Source organism: Schistocerca piceifrons, chromosome 3 (assembly GCF_021461385.2).
Source record: "Schistocerca piceifrons isolate TAMUIC-IGC-003096 chromosome 3, iqSchPice1.1, whole genome shotgun sequence".
NCBI classification, from domain to species: Eukaryota; Metazoa; Arthropoda; class Insecta; order Orthoptera; family Acrididae; genus Schistocerca; species Schistocerca piceifrons.
Genome location: NC_060140.1, coordinates 175831462 through 175848363, shown reverse-complemented (window position 1 = coordinate 175848363; position 16902 = coordinate 175831462). Strand labels below are relative to the sequence as shown.

The window sequence follows — 16902 nt, the reverse complement described above, 5'->3', positions numbered from 1 at the left end:
TCTTTTCTCATCTTACTTCTCGCTGTAAATGTTCGTACCCCACTCTCCTTCCTTATGACGACATCCAACCCGTCCACAGCACTTTCACCACAAATACAACTCTCAGACATTGCATTGAGCCGGCCGCGGCGGTCTAGCGGTTCTAGGCGCTCAGTCCGGGACCGCGCGACTGCTACGGTCGCATGTTCGAATCCTGCCTCAGGCATGGATGTGTGTGATGTCCTTAGGTTTAAGTAGTTCTAAGTTCTAGGGGACTGATGACCACAGATGTTACGTCCCATAGTGCTCAGAGCCATTTGAACCATTTGAACCATTGCATTGATTTCTACTGGAGAACGTAAGTGAACAATGGTCAGACGCCTGCTAGAAGTATCAACACTATGCGCCCCGGCAAGTGTCTGTTTCAGACAATGGTGGAGCACCGAACTTTGAAGATTGAAGATACCGATAAGTAGACGAACAAGAGTGGGAAGAAGTCACTGAAATTAAAGTAAAAAATAGTGCGGGTCGTTAACCATGTCATTTACGTATAATTGAATAATGATTAGTTTTTTATCATTTTGTTTGACTTTTTGAAAACACGATTTAATGCTCTCCAACTTTTCTCTTATAAAATTTTGCGTCAAACTGGCTAAGTCTCAGATGCTCCAAGTTTCATAGCAACGAAACGAATGTGTTTTGGAAAGTGTGAGAAATTACCGTTGTCAGTTGTAGCTTTGTCTACTAACATTTAATTAAATAGCAAAGTTTTGTTATTCGATTGATGCAGAATTAAACACACTACATTTTTGGTAACCTTGGCTTTTTCTAGTAAACGCTTATTTTTGGAAGAATTTTGAAAAAAAAGGAGAAAGACCGAACTTTTGGTAGTTTTTGTTTCATTATTGGTGAAGCTCCACTCAGAAATCGAGGCAAACTCAAATTATTCAAATCAGATGCCTACATGAATGATTAAAACAGTTTCCGGTTTCCAGTTATGGAACTAATTTCAATGCCCTATTTCAACTTGAGCACGTTTCTTGATTACCTTTGCAGAAAGGTTCAATGCCAACATTAACGAGCAATCCCTTTCTCGTCTTTTCAAGAGCTAAAATATGCTCTCGGTTGATACATATGTGTTACCCATGAAATAACGTTAATGCCGATCTGCGGTACTACCCATCAAATAAAATGACATGCCCCTCTGCATTCGATCATTTTCCGGAAACCTCACTTCTGTATCTTGTGACGAAAATTACCGGTACCTGTACCTCGTTCCTACCGGCGTGAATACTATTCAGAGCAGGACGCTGTGAAGAAAGACACGGAAGTACAATGACCTCCTTGCTAGACGGAATTGCTCAGTTTGCTTGTGTCACTAATGTTAGTGACTACGCAACTGAGCCGCCATTAACCTACAGTGACGAAACTGCCATAACACTGCTGTTGTTTGTGAGCGCGCGAGCCATTGCTGCGATAAACAATGCCGTTGACACGATGCACGTCTGTTTCGACGACTTCTGGTTCTGCTTACAGGAACTGCACTGCGGTATTGAGGCTTAATTTCATGGTGCCATTATTTTTTTAAATCTATCTTTCTGCCACGATGGCAAGATTCGAAAGTGCTACAATTTTTTTTCTCAGTCTATACATGTATAGCGATCCGTTAGTCATGTTACGAAGGAGAACCAGGAAGGATGTGTAAATTCGTCCTGCTATAAAAGACAGAAGATTAGCTTTCAGAAACTACTTCTGTTGCCTGTTAAAAAAATCTTCTCAAGTTACGACGCGACAATGTATTCAGTTGCGAGCAGCGAACCGCATTACTGCTGAAACAACTAAACAAAATTTATTCGCTGTTTAGAGACTATTTTCCTTCTTCTTCCTCATCCTTAAAGTATTAGGCAGGTGCCAGTTACGTCCTATTGTTCGGTGCCTCTGTACTCTGCGGTTAGTTGCTACTTGGTCTCTCTACCTCTTTCTCAGTCTACTTATTGACCTACTTCCTATCGGGAAGTGCTATTTTAGGAGTTCTGTTTTCATTCAGTCTTGTGACATGATCTCTCCATTTATTTCTATACTGCTCCTTAATCTGTAAATTTATGCATTTACTTCCTAGTTCTTGTCTGACTGCTGTACACTTTATCATATCAAATTGTCTACCGGTAAATCTCCGATTCTTTAAAGAATCGAATTCCCATGTGTGAAACAGCTTCAGACTCTTGCTTACTTCACAGATGAGTTAATGAGTTAAATACTTGACGTTAAGCATGTAAGCGAGAAAAACTTTAGAAAAGGTTTGAAATAATGTTGAAAGTTCCTTGGAAGTCGGTAAATGCGATCATTATCAAACACTGGATGAGTATAGTCTGGGTAATTTGCACCCAGCTTTAAGCAAAAGGTAGTTTCTCACGCATCTCAATGTTTATGACGTCATATTTCATGAACAATGGGCCGTACAGTGATATAATTTTGCAGGCACATTCAGTCGTGTATGTCGATACTGCGTGCAAAATTTGTCGCGAATAGAATCACTAGTGAAGAAGTAATAAATGAAAACGTCATGCCTCATGACTTGACAGCTTGAACAGCGAAAATACAGTAAGCGATAAACTGTACAGTGTCTTGTATGCAACCCATTACGTAGAAAATATGCAATTCCTGATTATCCTAAAATCGTCAGTGTGGTACATCCTCTTCATATCTGTACACATTATTACTCCAAAATATGTTGATGGCCTTTTTAACTCTAGTTGACACGCAGACCTTTAACGCCGACGAGATAAAGAACACTCCGTGCGAGCGAGCTCCGCTATACACGGAAGTAGCAACAACAAAAACGGACGCATGACCGGATACCAGACGTGACGAATTTCCCGTTCTCCTTTCGAATCCAGACGTTGGTCCCTCACAATAGGTAATACTATTCGCGCAATTCATAGGGTGTTCATAAAATAGTGTCCCAGTTATAAATTTTACTAGTATCAACAATAAGCGTTGCAGACAGTTGGATCGAAGTGGCAATTAAGAATAACTCAGGGTGTTAGCACATGCCCGAGTACTACTTTGTTTTCCCGCTTGTGGCGCCACATACGCAAAATGGTGATTCCTGATCATAAAGCCTTTGGTGTTCTACAGTTTGCTAAGAGTGAATCTGTTAACTTCAGTCGAATGTGCGTTTCATTTAAGGTTTAATTGTGATCCTCATGTGGCAACAACATCTGCCGATGGTACAGTCAGTTAGAAACTACCAGATGCTTGTGTAACGGGAAAATCAAGGGACAACAAAATGCGCCTGAAGAGGATGTTGACAGTATCAGAGCATATTGTATTCATGGTGTCCGCCTCCGTAGCGTAGCGGTAGCGCTTCCGCCTATTACGCAGGGTGCCCGGGTTCGATTCCCGGTAGGGGGCTGGGTGTTATGTGACCTTCATCATTATTTTCATCATCAGTCGCTCATTTCCACTTTCTTCGTGGTACTAAGAAGTCTGTTAGGAAAGTAAGCCTTGAACTACATTTGGCAGAGACGACAATGTGGCAAAGTTTACAAAAATGATAACACATGCCTCCATACTGGTTACGGTTGGTAATGGTACTTGCTTTAGAGCCAGATAACTTTGCAAATGAAATGTTGCAGCACATAGATAAATTCTCATCGTGTGATATTCAGTAGTGAGACGATAAATACCCATAACTTTCCTATCAGGGGTTCAGAACACTCTCATGAATCTGTACAGTAGTTCTAAGTTCTAGAGGACTGATGACGTCAGATGTAAAGTCCCATAGTGCTCAGAGCCATTTGAACCTCAAAATTAAACATTTTCTGATATGTGTCCCGACGTACAGTGTACAGACTTCTTTTTCTCTCGCTCAAGCTACCGTACAGTGCTGGCTTATCTGGGCTTGTAAGAATGGGGTTCCCCAATTAGAAGGCGAACTTGAAAACTTTATTTGGTAAAAGATGCCGCATCTTCCCATTGGCATCTCTTTGTATGAGAATGGTTGCAAGACAAAGTCCCTGATCGTTGAATTGGTCGTAATGGTCAATAAGACAGAGCTCAGTTTCGCAGGCATCCGCATTCTTGCGATTTTTTTTCTTTTGGGGCTTTATAAAAGATCGGGTCTAAGGTATGTCGCTACCTAATGATTTGTAAGAGTTGAGACACAGAATTGAAGAGGCTATTGTTTCCATTACTCTGGACTTTTTAGTCAAAGCGTGAGGAGAATTAGATTTTGGATGTGTGCCATGTAACTGAAGGCGCACAAACTGAATATTTGTAAGAAAAACTAGGTTAGTTTACTTTCAATTTGATTTATGATTTGTTGTCAGTAGTCCAAATTAAACTGTTGTAATACGCCACTGAACCGGTGACTTTTTTTTGTGGACACCCTGTATATTATTAAAGCGCTATCCTGGAACCCAGTAACAGCTGCAGACTGCCTATCTAGCGGCTTCGAGGGAAGAAAAAAAATTATTTTCAGCATTTCGCATGATTATTGCCCGAAATTAAAAATTTTAAATACTGACTTAATCCACTCATTGAGAGGATCGTAAGGGCAACTGAAAACGCAGCAACCAGAAGTTGGTGTAAACTCCTATTTGAAGCAAACTAAGATACTACAATAGCCTGTACATTCCCGAGGCTAAAAATAACTTTATATGTACAAATCAAGTAGATCACTGACACTGTCAGGCAAAAACTGGACGTTCACAGTTAATATGCTAACACAACTTTCAGACAAAACTGACCTCTGCAGACTGAAAAACTTTACAATGAGCTTCCGCACTACATCAAGGCAAAAAAGAAATAACAACATTCAAAAATTTCTTTTGTTACCCATTGTACTGTTATTTCTGTTATTTTAAGGTGTTATATTGCAAAGCTTTATTGTTCTGTATTATACGCCAAATATTATCTATGGTGCTGGTACCTTATTGAGTCAGTTTTATTGTAATGTGTCTTGTATTTAAAACCGTGTATTAATGTACGCAAGAAAGTGTGTCCTATGTCAGTGATTTAATTAAATGGACGTTTAATAAATAATAAGGGATAAATGGTTCAAATGGCTCTGAGCACTATGGGACTTAACATCTGAGGTCATCAGTCCCCTAGAACGTAGAACTACTTAAACCTAACTAACCTAAGGACATCACGCACACCCATGCCCGAGGCAGGATTCGAACCTGCGACCGTAGCGGTCGCGCGGTTCCAGACTGAAGCGCCTAGAACCGCTCGGACACAACGGCCGGCAATAAGGAATAAATTTATGTTAAAGATTTAACACACTAGACAAGTGTTACAGTTAGAAACTGTGTGTGTGTGTGTGTGTGTTTGTGTGTTTGTAGACACAGCGTTAAATGACAGCGCGCAAATTTTCGGACTATATTCATTCAGTATTAGAGGATGAGAGTACAGACTTTACACATAGCTTCAAACTTTTACGAAGCTTTTCCTCGCTGAAACCCCTACACAAAGATGAAAGGAAAAAAGCGTATCGCTTACTACATTTTCCCTGTTATGCACTCAAGCTTCAGCATTGGGCACGACATTTTAATTTGTTACTTTCTTTACTCTTACCTCTATTCGTAACACCTTTTGCGGACTGCATAAAATACATATGCCACTGAAAGTATGTGTAAAATTATATCATTGTACGACAGACAGTTCAGGACATACGACGTCATAACCATTGAGATGCGTGAGAAACTAGCTTTTGCTTAAAGCGGATCGCAGATTTCCCAGATCGTACTCATCCAATGTTAGATACAGGGAGCATGTATCTACTTCTAGACATTATTTCGAATCTTTTCTAAACTGTTTCTTGCTTCAAATGGCTCTAACAAGGGAACCTCCCCATCGCACCCCCCTCAGATTTACTTATAAGTTGGCACAGTGGATATGCCTTGATAAACTGAACACAGATCAATTGAGAAAACAGGAAGAAGTTGTGTGGAACTATAAAAAAATAAGCAAAATGTTCAAACTGAGTAGTCCATAGGCCACATAAGCAACATCATGGACAATGTGAGCTCAGGAGCGCCGTGGTCCCGTGGTAGCGTGAGCAGCTGCAGAACGAGAGATCCTTGATTCAAATCTTCCCTCGAGTGAAAATTTTATTTTCTTTATTTTTGCATAGTTATTATCTGTCCGTTCGTTCATTGACGTCTCTGTTCACTGTAATAAGTTTAGTGTCTGTGTTTTGCGACCGCATCGCAAAACCGTGCGATTAGTAGACGGAAGGACGTGCCTCTCCAATGGGAACCGAAAACATTTGATCGCAAGGTCATAGGTCAACCGATTCCTCCACAGGAAAACAGATCTGATATATTCTATACGACACTGGTGACGGCATGTGCGTCACATGACAGGAATATGTTGTCGACCCACCTAACTTGTACACTTGGCGAATGGGTAAAAAGATTCTTCTACCTTGCCCGATTTAGGTTTTCTTGTGGATGTGATAATCACTCCCAAAAAAGTGATGAAAACATAAGAGTTTGTCACATAAACTGAAAATAAAGCATTAAACTTTTCACTTGATGGAAGATTTGAACCAAGGACCTTCCGTTCCGCAGCTCCTCACGTTACCACGAGACCACAGCGTTCCCGTGTTCCTATCCTCCTTGATGTTGCATATCTTCCAATGAACTACTCAGTTTGTATATTTTGCTTATTTTTTCACAGTTCGACACAACTTCTTCCTGTTTTCTCAATTGATCTGTGTTCAGTTTTTCAAGGCCTATCCACTGTGCCAACTTATAACTAAATCTGAGGGGGGTTCGATAGGGAGGTTCCCTTGTAAGCACTATGGGACTTAACATCTGAAGTCATCAGTCCTCGCTTCTTGCTTCCATGCTTAACGTTAAATATGTAACACATTAACTCATTTGTAAAGTAATCATAATTTTGAAGCTATTTTATTAGTGGGAGTTCAATTCTTTGAGGAATCGGAGTGTACTGGTCCAAGCTGAAAATCGACGTAGTGGCTGATGGGTGCAACCGTAAATGGAAGATGCTTTTAAAGGATCGCTCCCATCAGCCCCCGCGCCGAGTGTCAGCTAGAGTAGGGTTGCCGGGTCGAAAAATAGAAAAGCTTGACTCGGCGTTATATTTAGCCAGACATTTTGCCCTAAAAGCAGAACTATCTGTTTTAAATAGAAATAGTCAGTTGGTTATATCCAGCCGTTTATCAATAATCAAATACCACCAGTTTTGTTGAGAGATCAATCTTAAACGTGCTTAATCTAAAAAAGCAATCAATAAACAGCCTACATTTCTTTGTTTCACTTATATGATCACAAATATTGTAGATCTCAGACTACCGATTTTGATCAGCAACGACAATCTTCAGATCTGCAGCAAAATACAAATACAACTCGTGGATGGCTACAGGTCCTAATACAGGGTGTACATAAAGTCTGGGACCACTTTCAATTATTTATTGCATAAGAATTAAACATTGTACAGATGTCATACGTATTGCATTTTGAAGAGAAACTCTGAATTTTTTTACAAACATTCAATATGCGAATCATGAGTGACCCGGCAGACGTCAATACGGTAATCGAATTCTTGCCATACCCGCCCCAGCATGGCATTGTCGACTGTGTCAGTCGCTTCCCGTGTTCACTCCCGGAGCTCTGCTACATCACGTGGTAGGGGTGGTACATACACCAGATCTTTAATGTGTCCCCACAGAAAAATGTCACACCGACTGAGATCTGGTGATCGGGGAGGCCACTTCATGAAACTGACCCCTTCTGTAGCATGGCCGATCCATCGATGCGACAGCTCCGTGTTCAAGTACACGCGAACTTCACGACGAAAATGGGGTGGAGCCCGACTGCGAGTTCACGACGCACCGATTTCTTGGGACTCCTTATGAATGTCTCTCGTAGACCCTCCACATTCACTTCACTCACACTGGGGCATCCTCTTCTCCTTGCCGGGCACAAGCAACCCGTCGTAACAAATTTGTTGTGCCAGTGGTAAATGGCCTTCCTTATTGGTGGCTTCTTACCGTACTTGGTTCTAAACATCCGTTGAACAGCTGTTAGCACGGTTGTTTTTGTCGAACTCCTAACGCACACAAAGCTTACTCCGCACCTGAACTCGCCACGTGTGCGACTAGCGCTGACTATCGGCAAATTACCAAACTACGCTGAGGGGGGTATACATAAAAAAAAACCACTTTCAGGATTTCTCTTCAAAATGACATCTGTACAATGTTTGGTTCTTGTGCAGTAAATAATTGAAAATGTTCCCGGACTTTGTGTACATCCTGAGCCATAGTGGCATCGTCAAATGCTAAACACAAAATTAGCGGCAGCATCGTCACATATCTAAATTATGGTATATACTAGAGTCATCTTGTTAAGAGTACTACTGTTCAAAACAAACTACTGTATACAGCAGCCACAAAATGTTTGTCCCCTCTCCCAAATTAACCAACCAACCTAACCAATCCAAGAAAATGTTTGTGTCGCTAGCACAACAGACGTCGCTCCTGTAGGCATACACGTACTCTCCAACGATATAATTATACGATATAAAATGAAAAGAATACAATCAGTGAACTCTGTAGTAGGCTTACCAGGCGTAAAAATCATTACAATAATAAAATGCAATAAATTAAGATATGACAAAAGTTAGATTATCAAAAAGGAAAAAGTTAAGTGACAATAATTGTGACACGCTGTGGTGACGAATTTTGGATGAAAATATGAATGCATAAGTAATAACCAGCTTACGGAGTACACAGCATAACGACAAAAACAAATACCGAAAGAAGCCCAATGAATGAAAACATACTGTAGCAAATAATCAGCGCCCTCTGTTCGTGCTACTCTCAGTATGGCGCACGGACGAGAAGTTGTTAGAGGAATGTAACCTCTAGAAGGCCCCTCATACCCTGCGAAAGGCCGTTCAGAGAAAAGAATGATAAAACACCGTACCAGTCCATTAACAAGATTATCTAGTTCGTCAAACATGTTTTATAAACAGAGAACAGAGCTCAACCAAAGAAGAAGTAAATATGTAAGGCACTCTGTATAAGGTACAGACATAGGCAATATATACACTGAAGCGCTAAAGTAACTGATACAGGCACGCGTATTCAAATATAGAGATATATATAACAGGCAGAATACTGCGCTGCGGTCGGCAACGCCTATATAACACAGTTGCTAGATCGGTTACTGCTGCTACAGTGGCAAGTAATCAAGATTTAAGTGAGTTTGCCAGCATCTCCGAGGTAGCGATGAAGTGGGGATTTTTTCGTACGACCATTTCACGAGTGTACCAGTGAAACATCAATCTCCAACACCGCTGCGGCCGGAAAAAGATCCTACAAGTACGGGACCAACGATACTGAAGAGAAGCGTTCAACGCAACAAAAGTGCAACCCTTCCGCAAATTGCTGCTGATTTAAATGCTGGGCCATCAACAAGTGTCAGCATGCGGACAATTCATCGAAACATCATCGATATGGGCTTTCGGAACAGAATGCCCACTCGTGTACCTTCGATTGCCCCCCGACACAGTGCTGTATATGCCTCGCCTGGGTCCGTCAACGCCGACTCTAGACTGTTGATGATTGGACACATGTTGCCTGGTCGGACGAGTCTCGTTTCAAATTGCATCGAGCGGATGGACGTGTACGGGTATGGAGACAACCTCATAAATCCATGGACCCTGTATGTCGGCAGGGGACTGTTCAAGGTGATGGAGGCTCTGTAATGAAGTGGAGAGTAATATGGGACCCTTGATCGTCTAGATACTAGTCTGACAGGCGACGCATACGTAAACATCCTGTCTCATCTCGTGCATCCATTCATGTCCACTGGGCATTCCGACGGACTTGGGTAATTCCAGCAGGACAATGCGACATCCCACACGTCCAGAGTTGCTACAGAGTGGCTCCATGAAGACTCTTCTGAGTTTTAACACTTCCAGTGGCCACCAAATTCCCCAGACCTGAGCATTATTGAGCATATCTGGGATGCCTTGCAACGTGCTGTTCAGAAGAGATCTCCACCTCCTCGTACTCCTACGAATTTATGGACAGCCCTGCAAGATTCATGGTGTCAATTCCCTTGAGCGCTACTTCAGACATTAGTCGAGTCCATGCCACGCCGTGTTGCGGCAGTTCTGCATGCTCACGGGGCCCTACACGATATTAGGCAGGTGTCCAAGTTTCTGTACATGAGAAAGGCGTTCAATGATTACAGTGGAACGGTGTCAAGAAAAGGAAAGTAGGCATTGGATGCAAAGGTGGTCATTGCTGACCGAAACAGGTAATTAGAGGACGTACTTGTGACCATAGACCTAAAGTAAAGAAATTTATTCTACATTTTCAGATCGCTATCCCATTCGCGATCATGTCGCAGCTTGTGAAAATAAATAGTCTTATAATTTGGCAGTTATGGTAGAAATTAAGTGCTCAGCCTGCCTAATAGCTTTCTTAAGACAATCTTATGTCAAAAGAAACTGAAGGTTCTTCATTAAACAATCTCTCCCCTTCTGGGACAAAAAACGAAAAGAAATTCAATTAATTTGGTTATTTCAATTAGAGTTTCAAAGAAATAACAATAATCTGTAGTTAAGCATTAATATTTATCCTCTGAACTCTATATTTCTTGGAAATCGTTTCGTGTAACTCCTGACAGAATAATTTTAAATTCAACAACAACATACACTATGTGATAAAAGGTATCCGGACATCCCCAAAAACATACGTTTTTTTATATTAGGTGCATTGTGCAGCCACCTACTGCCAGGTACTCCATATCAGCGACCTCAGTAATCATTAGACATCGTGAGAGAGCAGAATGGGGCGCTCCGCAGAACGTGGTCAGGTGACTGGGTGTCACTTGTGTCAGACGTCTGTACGCGAGATTTCCACACTCCTAAACATCCCTAGGTCCACTGTTTCCGATGTGATAGTGAAGTGGAAACGTGGAGGGGCACGTACAGCACAAAAGCGTACAGACCGACCTCGTCTGTTGACTGACAGAGACCGCCGACACTTGAAGAGGGTCGCATTGTGTAATAGGCAGAGATCTATCCAGCCCATCACACAGGAATTCCAAACTGCATCAGGATCCACTGTAACTACTAGGCGGGAGGTGAGAAAACTTGACCGCTACGGTCGCAGGTTCGAATCCTGCCTCGGGCATGGATGTTTGTGATGTCCTTAGGTTAGTTGGGTTTAAATAGTTGTAAGTCTAGGGGACTGATGACCTCAGATGTTAAGTCCCATAGTGCTCAGAGCCATTTCTGTGAGAAAACTTGGATTTCATGGTCAAGTGGCTGCACGTAAGCCACACTTCACGCCGGTGAATGCCAAAGGAAGTTTCGCTTGATGTAAGGAACGTAAACATTGGACGATTGAACAGTGCAAAAACTTTGTACGGTGTGACGAATCACGGTACACAATATGGCGATCCGATGGCAGGGTGTTGGTAAGGCGAATGACCGGTGAACGTCATTTGCCACCAGCGTGTGTAGTGCCAACAGTAAAATTCGAAGGCGGAGGTGTTATGATATGGTCGTGTTTTTCATGGAGGGAGCTTGTACCCCTCCTTGTTCAGCGAGGCACTATCACAGCGCAGGCGTACATTGATGTTTTAAGTACCTTCTTGCTTCCCACTGTTGAAGAGCAATTCGGGGATGGCGACTGCATCTTTCACCACGATCGAGCTCCTGTTCATAATGCACGGCCTGTGGCTGATTGGCTAAACGACAATAACATCCCTGTAATGGACTGGCCTGCACAGAGTCCTGACGTGAATCCTATAGAACACCTTTGGGATGTTTTGGAACGCCGACTTCGTGCCAGGCTTCACCGACCAACATCGATACCTCTCCCCAGAGCAGCACTCCGTGAAGAATGGGCTGCCATTCCCCAATAAACCTTCCAGCACCTGATGGAACGTACGCCTGCGAAGAGTGGAAGCTGTCATCAACGCGAAGGGTGGGCCAACACCATACTGAATTCCAGCGTTACCGATGGTGGGCGCCACGAACTTGTAAGCCATTTTCAGCCAGGTGTCCCGATACTTTTGATCACATAGTGTATCTGTGATTGTCGGTTTGCAATTTATTACGTTCTTTTGTCACTTGGCTGTTATTGAAAGAGAACGCCCTTTCGACTTTGGCACTATGGCTTTGAATTGCAAAATAATATCTGTAAGTGTTAATAATCCCGGATTAAATTCTTCATCACACACTTGGCATATCTCAAGGCGGTTAGGAACGGCGCGTGAGTGTTGAAGGGCGAGATTGTTTTGCTTGTAGTGTGGTTGTGACATTGTGTGTTAGGTTCGTTACGCCTAGGAATAGAATTGGCTGGTATATCTACATATCCTTATGGTACAGTGATATATCTCCTTATACGTACATAATTAACTCGGAACGTGCCTTTGTTATACTTCCTCTATTTCATCGCTAAAAAAAACTAACAAAAGGCGGTCATGACCATAAAATGCCAGGGCAACCGTAGCTAGGAGTCCGCGAATAATTTTTAACTTATAAATAAGGACATATTGTTACTTTTCATATGAATTATGTACTGGTAATTAGTTTACATAACATACATTACGTAACAAAGACGAGTGTATCCGTTCCGAATGGAACGCCCAGCTGTGCTCAACAATGAAAAAAAACTTTTCCAAGTGCATAAAACCGTTACCCTACTGTATAGCCTATAATAGCTATGATCCTATTCCCGTAAAGAAATACAGTAAGTTTGTCAGGAGTTTTTTCTGGTTTTCATCCGTCTTCATTTGGCGAAATGTGTTCATATACAGAGGAGAAAAATTGTAGTTCTTCACATAATTCAGTCCATGGCCATGAGGCTCAGCCACCATTAACGCGGATAAATTAATAATTTTATTTCATTTCATTACCGATACTGATATCAATGAGCAATGTAAAAGATAGAAAATTATCAGACATATGATTTCGATTGATCGTTTCAATAATGTGTTACATTCTCCTAAGTGATGTGCCTCATTTTGATGAAAATACACATTTTTTGGGAAGTGTATAGTTTCCAACACAGAAGAATTTTGTTGTCCAGTGGTTATCCATTTAAACAGTTCTTTGCTGATGTATTTACCAATTTGAAAGTTTTGTTCCACCAAAACCATCAATAGACAAGCCAAGTATGTTGTAATCATACGGTGCTGTATCCGTGGAGTGTAGAAAATACAGAACACTCTACATCTCAACTCTGCCTAAGTATGGATAGGGCACAGAAGGAGGGGGGCATCATCCTGTTGTAGTGGTATATTTTCAAGTTTAAATTAGCCATATTTTTTTAAACTTGCAACTTCAACTCAACTGAAAACTTGAAATAAAAATTAACGTGAGGCAATTGAATCACGGAGTATAAACAGAGCAGGACTCTATTGAGTTGTTAAACAACATGGTCATTATTTTTCATGTCTTTTAGACAAAATAGCAATAGTTTCCACTGCCTGTGCCCTAGATGTCGACTAAAGTTACTTAGATTTTAACAATAAATTCTTTATGTGGTAGATATTAATAACAAATATTTTTCAGAACTCTCAGATGAATTTGGAATATGTAAACAATTTCTGTAACGTGTATATAAAAAAGGATCATCCAAAAACCCTTGTTTTCACATCCCTCCCCCCTTAATCAGTAGCCTAGATTCAGAATCTGCACACAAGACTTCCCAAGCTGCTAGAGAAGCTGCTAGAGTAACTGAAAATACACTGAGTTTTCAATTAAGCATTCATGCATCTGAACAAACAGGTAATATTACTTTTATGTCAACATGTCATGTGATCATGTTGTGCAATCCTCAACCTTGATGTAAATCATGGGATTGAAGTAGAACGTATGTGCCAGTTGTCTGTATGGAATTAGCACAGTGAGATAAGTTAAAGTGGGTATGTGGCAGAAAAATCTGTTGCATTTCAATGTGCCCATGACCACACTTAGAATATAGTTGCCCCATTTGTTGGTGTATGATTACAGACTGTCCACCGTTACTGCAAGGAGTGGTGTAACAGCCATGTAACAAAGTGTTCTAACAGCAGTTTTAACGTGATCCTAACAGTATATGAGACAAGCCTCATTCCTCGCAACTGACAACTGGTTTCAATCCTGACAGAAAATGTTGATGTTACTGAATGCATGGCCATCTCAACCAATTTTGAAGTAAATGTTGTGAACAGAGCTGTATTCAATGGAAATGTGGAGTCTCAAGTACCTCATAAAAGGTCATTGCTTCAGTGGCACATAAAACTGCACGTCTTTAGTTGGTCAAACATCCAAGGAACTGAATAGCAGGTACTGAGGGCATGTAAAGTGGTCTGACTTGTCGGGATTTTTGCCTCTTTTCAAGTGATGAAGGGCATCAAATGCACTGATGACCCTACGAGGCACTTAACCTGCAACATGTGGAGGGTGTAGTTCGGACTGGAGATGGTTCTGTGATGTTTAGGACATATTTTTCATTCTGGGCCTTTGATCCATTCATTTTGGTTACTGTGCAGTTGACCCAGGATGTTCATTTCAACTTGTTGACCATGTGCTGTCCTTTATCTACATCTGCATCTTGAGTATTTTGTGGACACCCTTGTTCGTAGGGCTCACACAAATTTTCCTTGTTGAGCACCCAGGTGTCCTTCCACACCTCAACTAATCTGCTAAACCACCAGATCTTATGCCAATGTAAATGCTTGGTACTACTTGGAATAGTGGGCGAAACACAGCAGTCAACATTGCCACAATTTGGGAGGCATATGGGATCTAATCATCAATGAGTGGCTTCAACTGGACATGGCATAACTGAAGAAACTTGTGGACTATAGTGATGTGTCTCCTGAGACTGACTAATTTTTTGGTCTGTTTGTGCTTCTAAAGAAAAGCACCATTGAGTGATTAAATTGGGATAGTTTGTTTAAAAAGAATAGATACTTCTCTCTGAGCAAAGAAAATTGTCCTATATTTTGTGATTGACAGGCAGAACCTTCAGCTGCACCCATTATTAATGAGAAACTACTTAAAGTAAATAGTGCCAAGGCATATTAACCATACAGTGTGTGTGACTTGCCAGTGAAAACTCAAAAACCCTAGCTAATAATAAGTGCTCTGGCATCGGTGAGTAGAAAAAGGCAGCTATATCTAAGATTTTTGTGTATGTTGACTTTTTTTTTCTTTTTTCCAGGTGATGAACAAGAGCAGCGAGTACTGGTATTACTTAACCCAAAATCTGGTCCAGGCCGAGCTAGAGATGTCTTTCAGCAGCGAGTTGTACCTGTATTTGCGGAGGCAGAGATACCATTTGATCTGCATGTTACTAAGCATGCTGGGTACGCCAGAGATTTTGTGAGGTCTAGAGATATTTACCAATGGCGTGCAATTGTAGTAGTTGGAGGAGATGGGATACTGTTTGAGGTGAGCAGCTGCATTTAAATTTCAAATTCTTACAGATAGAAGTTACTCATTTTGTAAGTCAGGGTAGGACTACTGTTGGTCCTGTTTATTTCACAAATTCAGCAAGCTTCCGTAAAGTTTGCTAAAGAAAGAGGTTTTGCCCCAAATTTATTTCAGAACGAGTTTAGTTGGTTAATTGGCTGTAAGATTAAGATCATCAGCACTACGGATATTGACACCCATACAAAACTGTTATAGGAAAACTGATGGAATACTGTAATTTTGACATTATCACCTGTGAAATGAGCTAGTCGTATGTATAAATGAAGCATACTAAAATGTAGACTTTCACGGCCAGAAATGTCATGTCCATTATAATTATCTGGGCTGTTATGCTGTGGTCGGTTGATGAATTCTGTGTCAATTCCCAACGTTTCGTCTCCGACTGCGGGAGACATCTTCAAGGGGGTCCGTAGCTCGTTGGAAGATCCAACACACCCACTGGCACGCTACAGTCAGTAGCGAGCCAGTGGGTGTGTTGGATCTTCCATCGAGCTACGGACCCCCTTGAAGATGTCTCCCGCAGTCGGAGACGAAACGTTGGGAATTGACACGGAATTCATCAACCGACCACAGCATAACAGCCCAGATAATTATAATGGACATAAATGAAGCAGACATATTGATACATTCCTTTTATATATACACCACCAGCACACTTGCTCGATCAAGTTACATTCGCAGTATCACCTTCTAAAGAAAACTTACAAATTTTCATATGTGAGATGGCTGTTGTATGTTGCCATTGTAAAGGCAGTGCCAGGTGTCATATAAATTCAGAGTGCCGGAGAGCTACTCTTATATTGTATTGATCCTCTTACATATAACAACAAAAATAATAAATTTCTGATTATGTAATGCAATCGGATAGATAAAAAAATCTACTTACCAAGTGGTGGCAGGAGAACACACACATAAAAAAAGGTTTTACTTATGCAAGCTTTCAGAGACAGTGGCTCCTTCTTCCAGCAGAAGTGCTGAAAGTGAACGAGGAGGGGTGAAGCAAAAGGGACTGGAGAGGTTTAGAATCCTAGGTCAGGGGAGATTCACCAGACCTGATGAGAAAGAAAGACTGATTTTTGGAGACTGCATTGGGCAGAAATTGAAAAACAATGAAAAGTCCAGAATGGAATAACAACAAAATTGTTACTCGCCACATTGGGTGGGGGGCGGCACTGAAACTCACGGGAGTACCTGCTTTTTAGGCTAAGATCGCTGTCCCATGATTCAACATTGAATTAAATTAAGCTTAATGAGAAGCTCAGTGAAAAATCATGTTAGTATTTGCCATCAGAATATCAGGGGATTTAAAAAACCAAAAGAAACGAAGTTCTTGTTTGTGTAGAAGATTTAGAAACTGAGGGAAGAATAGATGTACTACACCATATAGTCACAGATATGGAAAAGGTAAATGTAGGTGGATATAAGCTTTCAGTACATGTAAATAGA

General features: G+C 41.3%; 1 protein-coding gene and 1 non-coding gene across 2 annotated transcripts in view; both read left to right on the top strand.

Moving 5' to 3' along the window:
- Positions 1–16902, top strand: part of LOC124788495 (sphingosine kinase 1-like) — a 192379-nt gene that overhangs the window by 143258 nt on the left and 32219 nt on the right. Inside the window, exon 2 of the mRNA XM_047255765.1 lies at positions 15185–15414. Within this exon, the coding sequence (XP_047111721.1) occupies positions 15185–15414 (230 nt within the window). The remainder of the gene's footprint in view (positions 1–15184; positions 15415–16902) is intronic.
- Trnan-auu lies at positions 3323–3394 on the top strand. Its single transcript has one exon. It is a non-coding gene; the product is annotated as a tRNA-Asn (tRNA).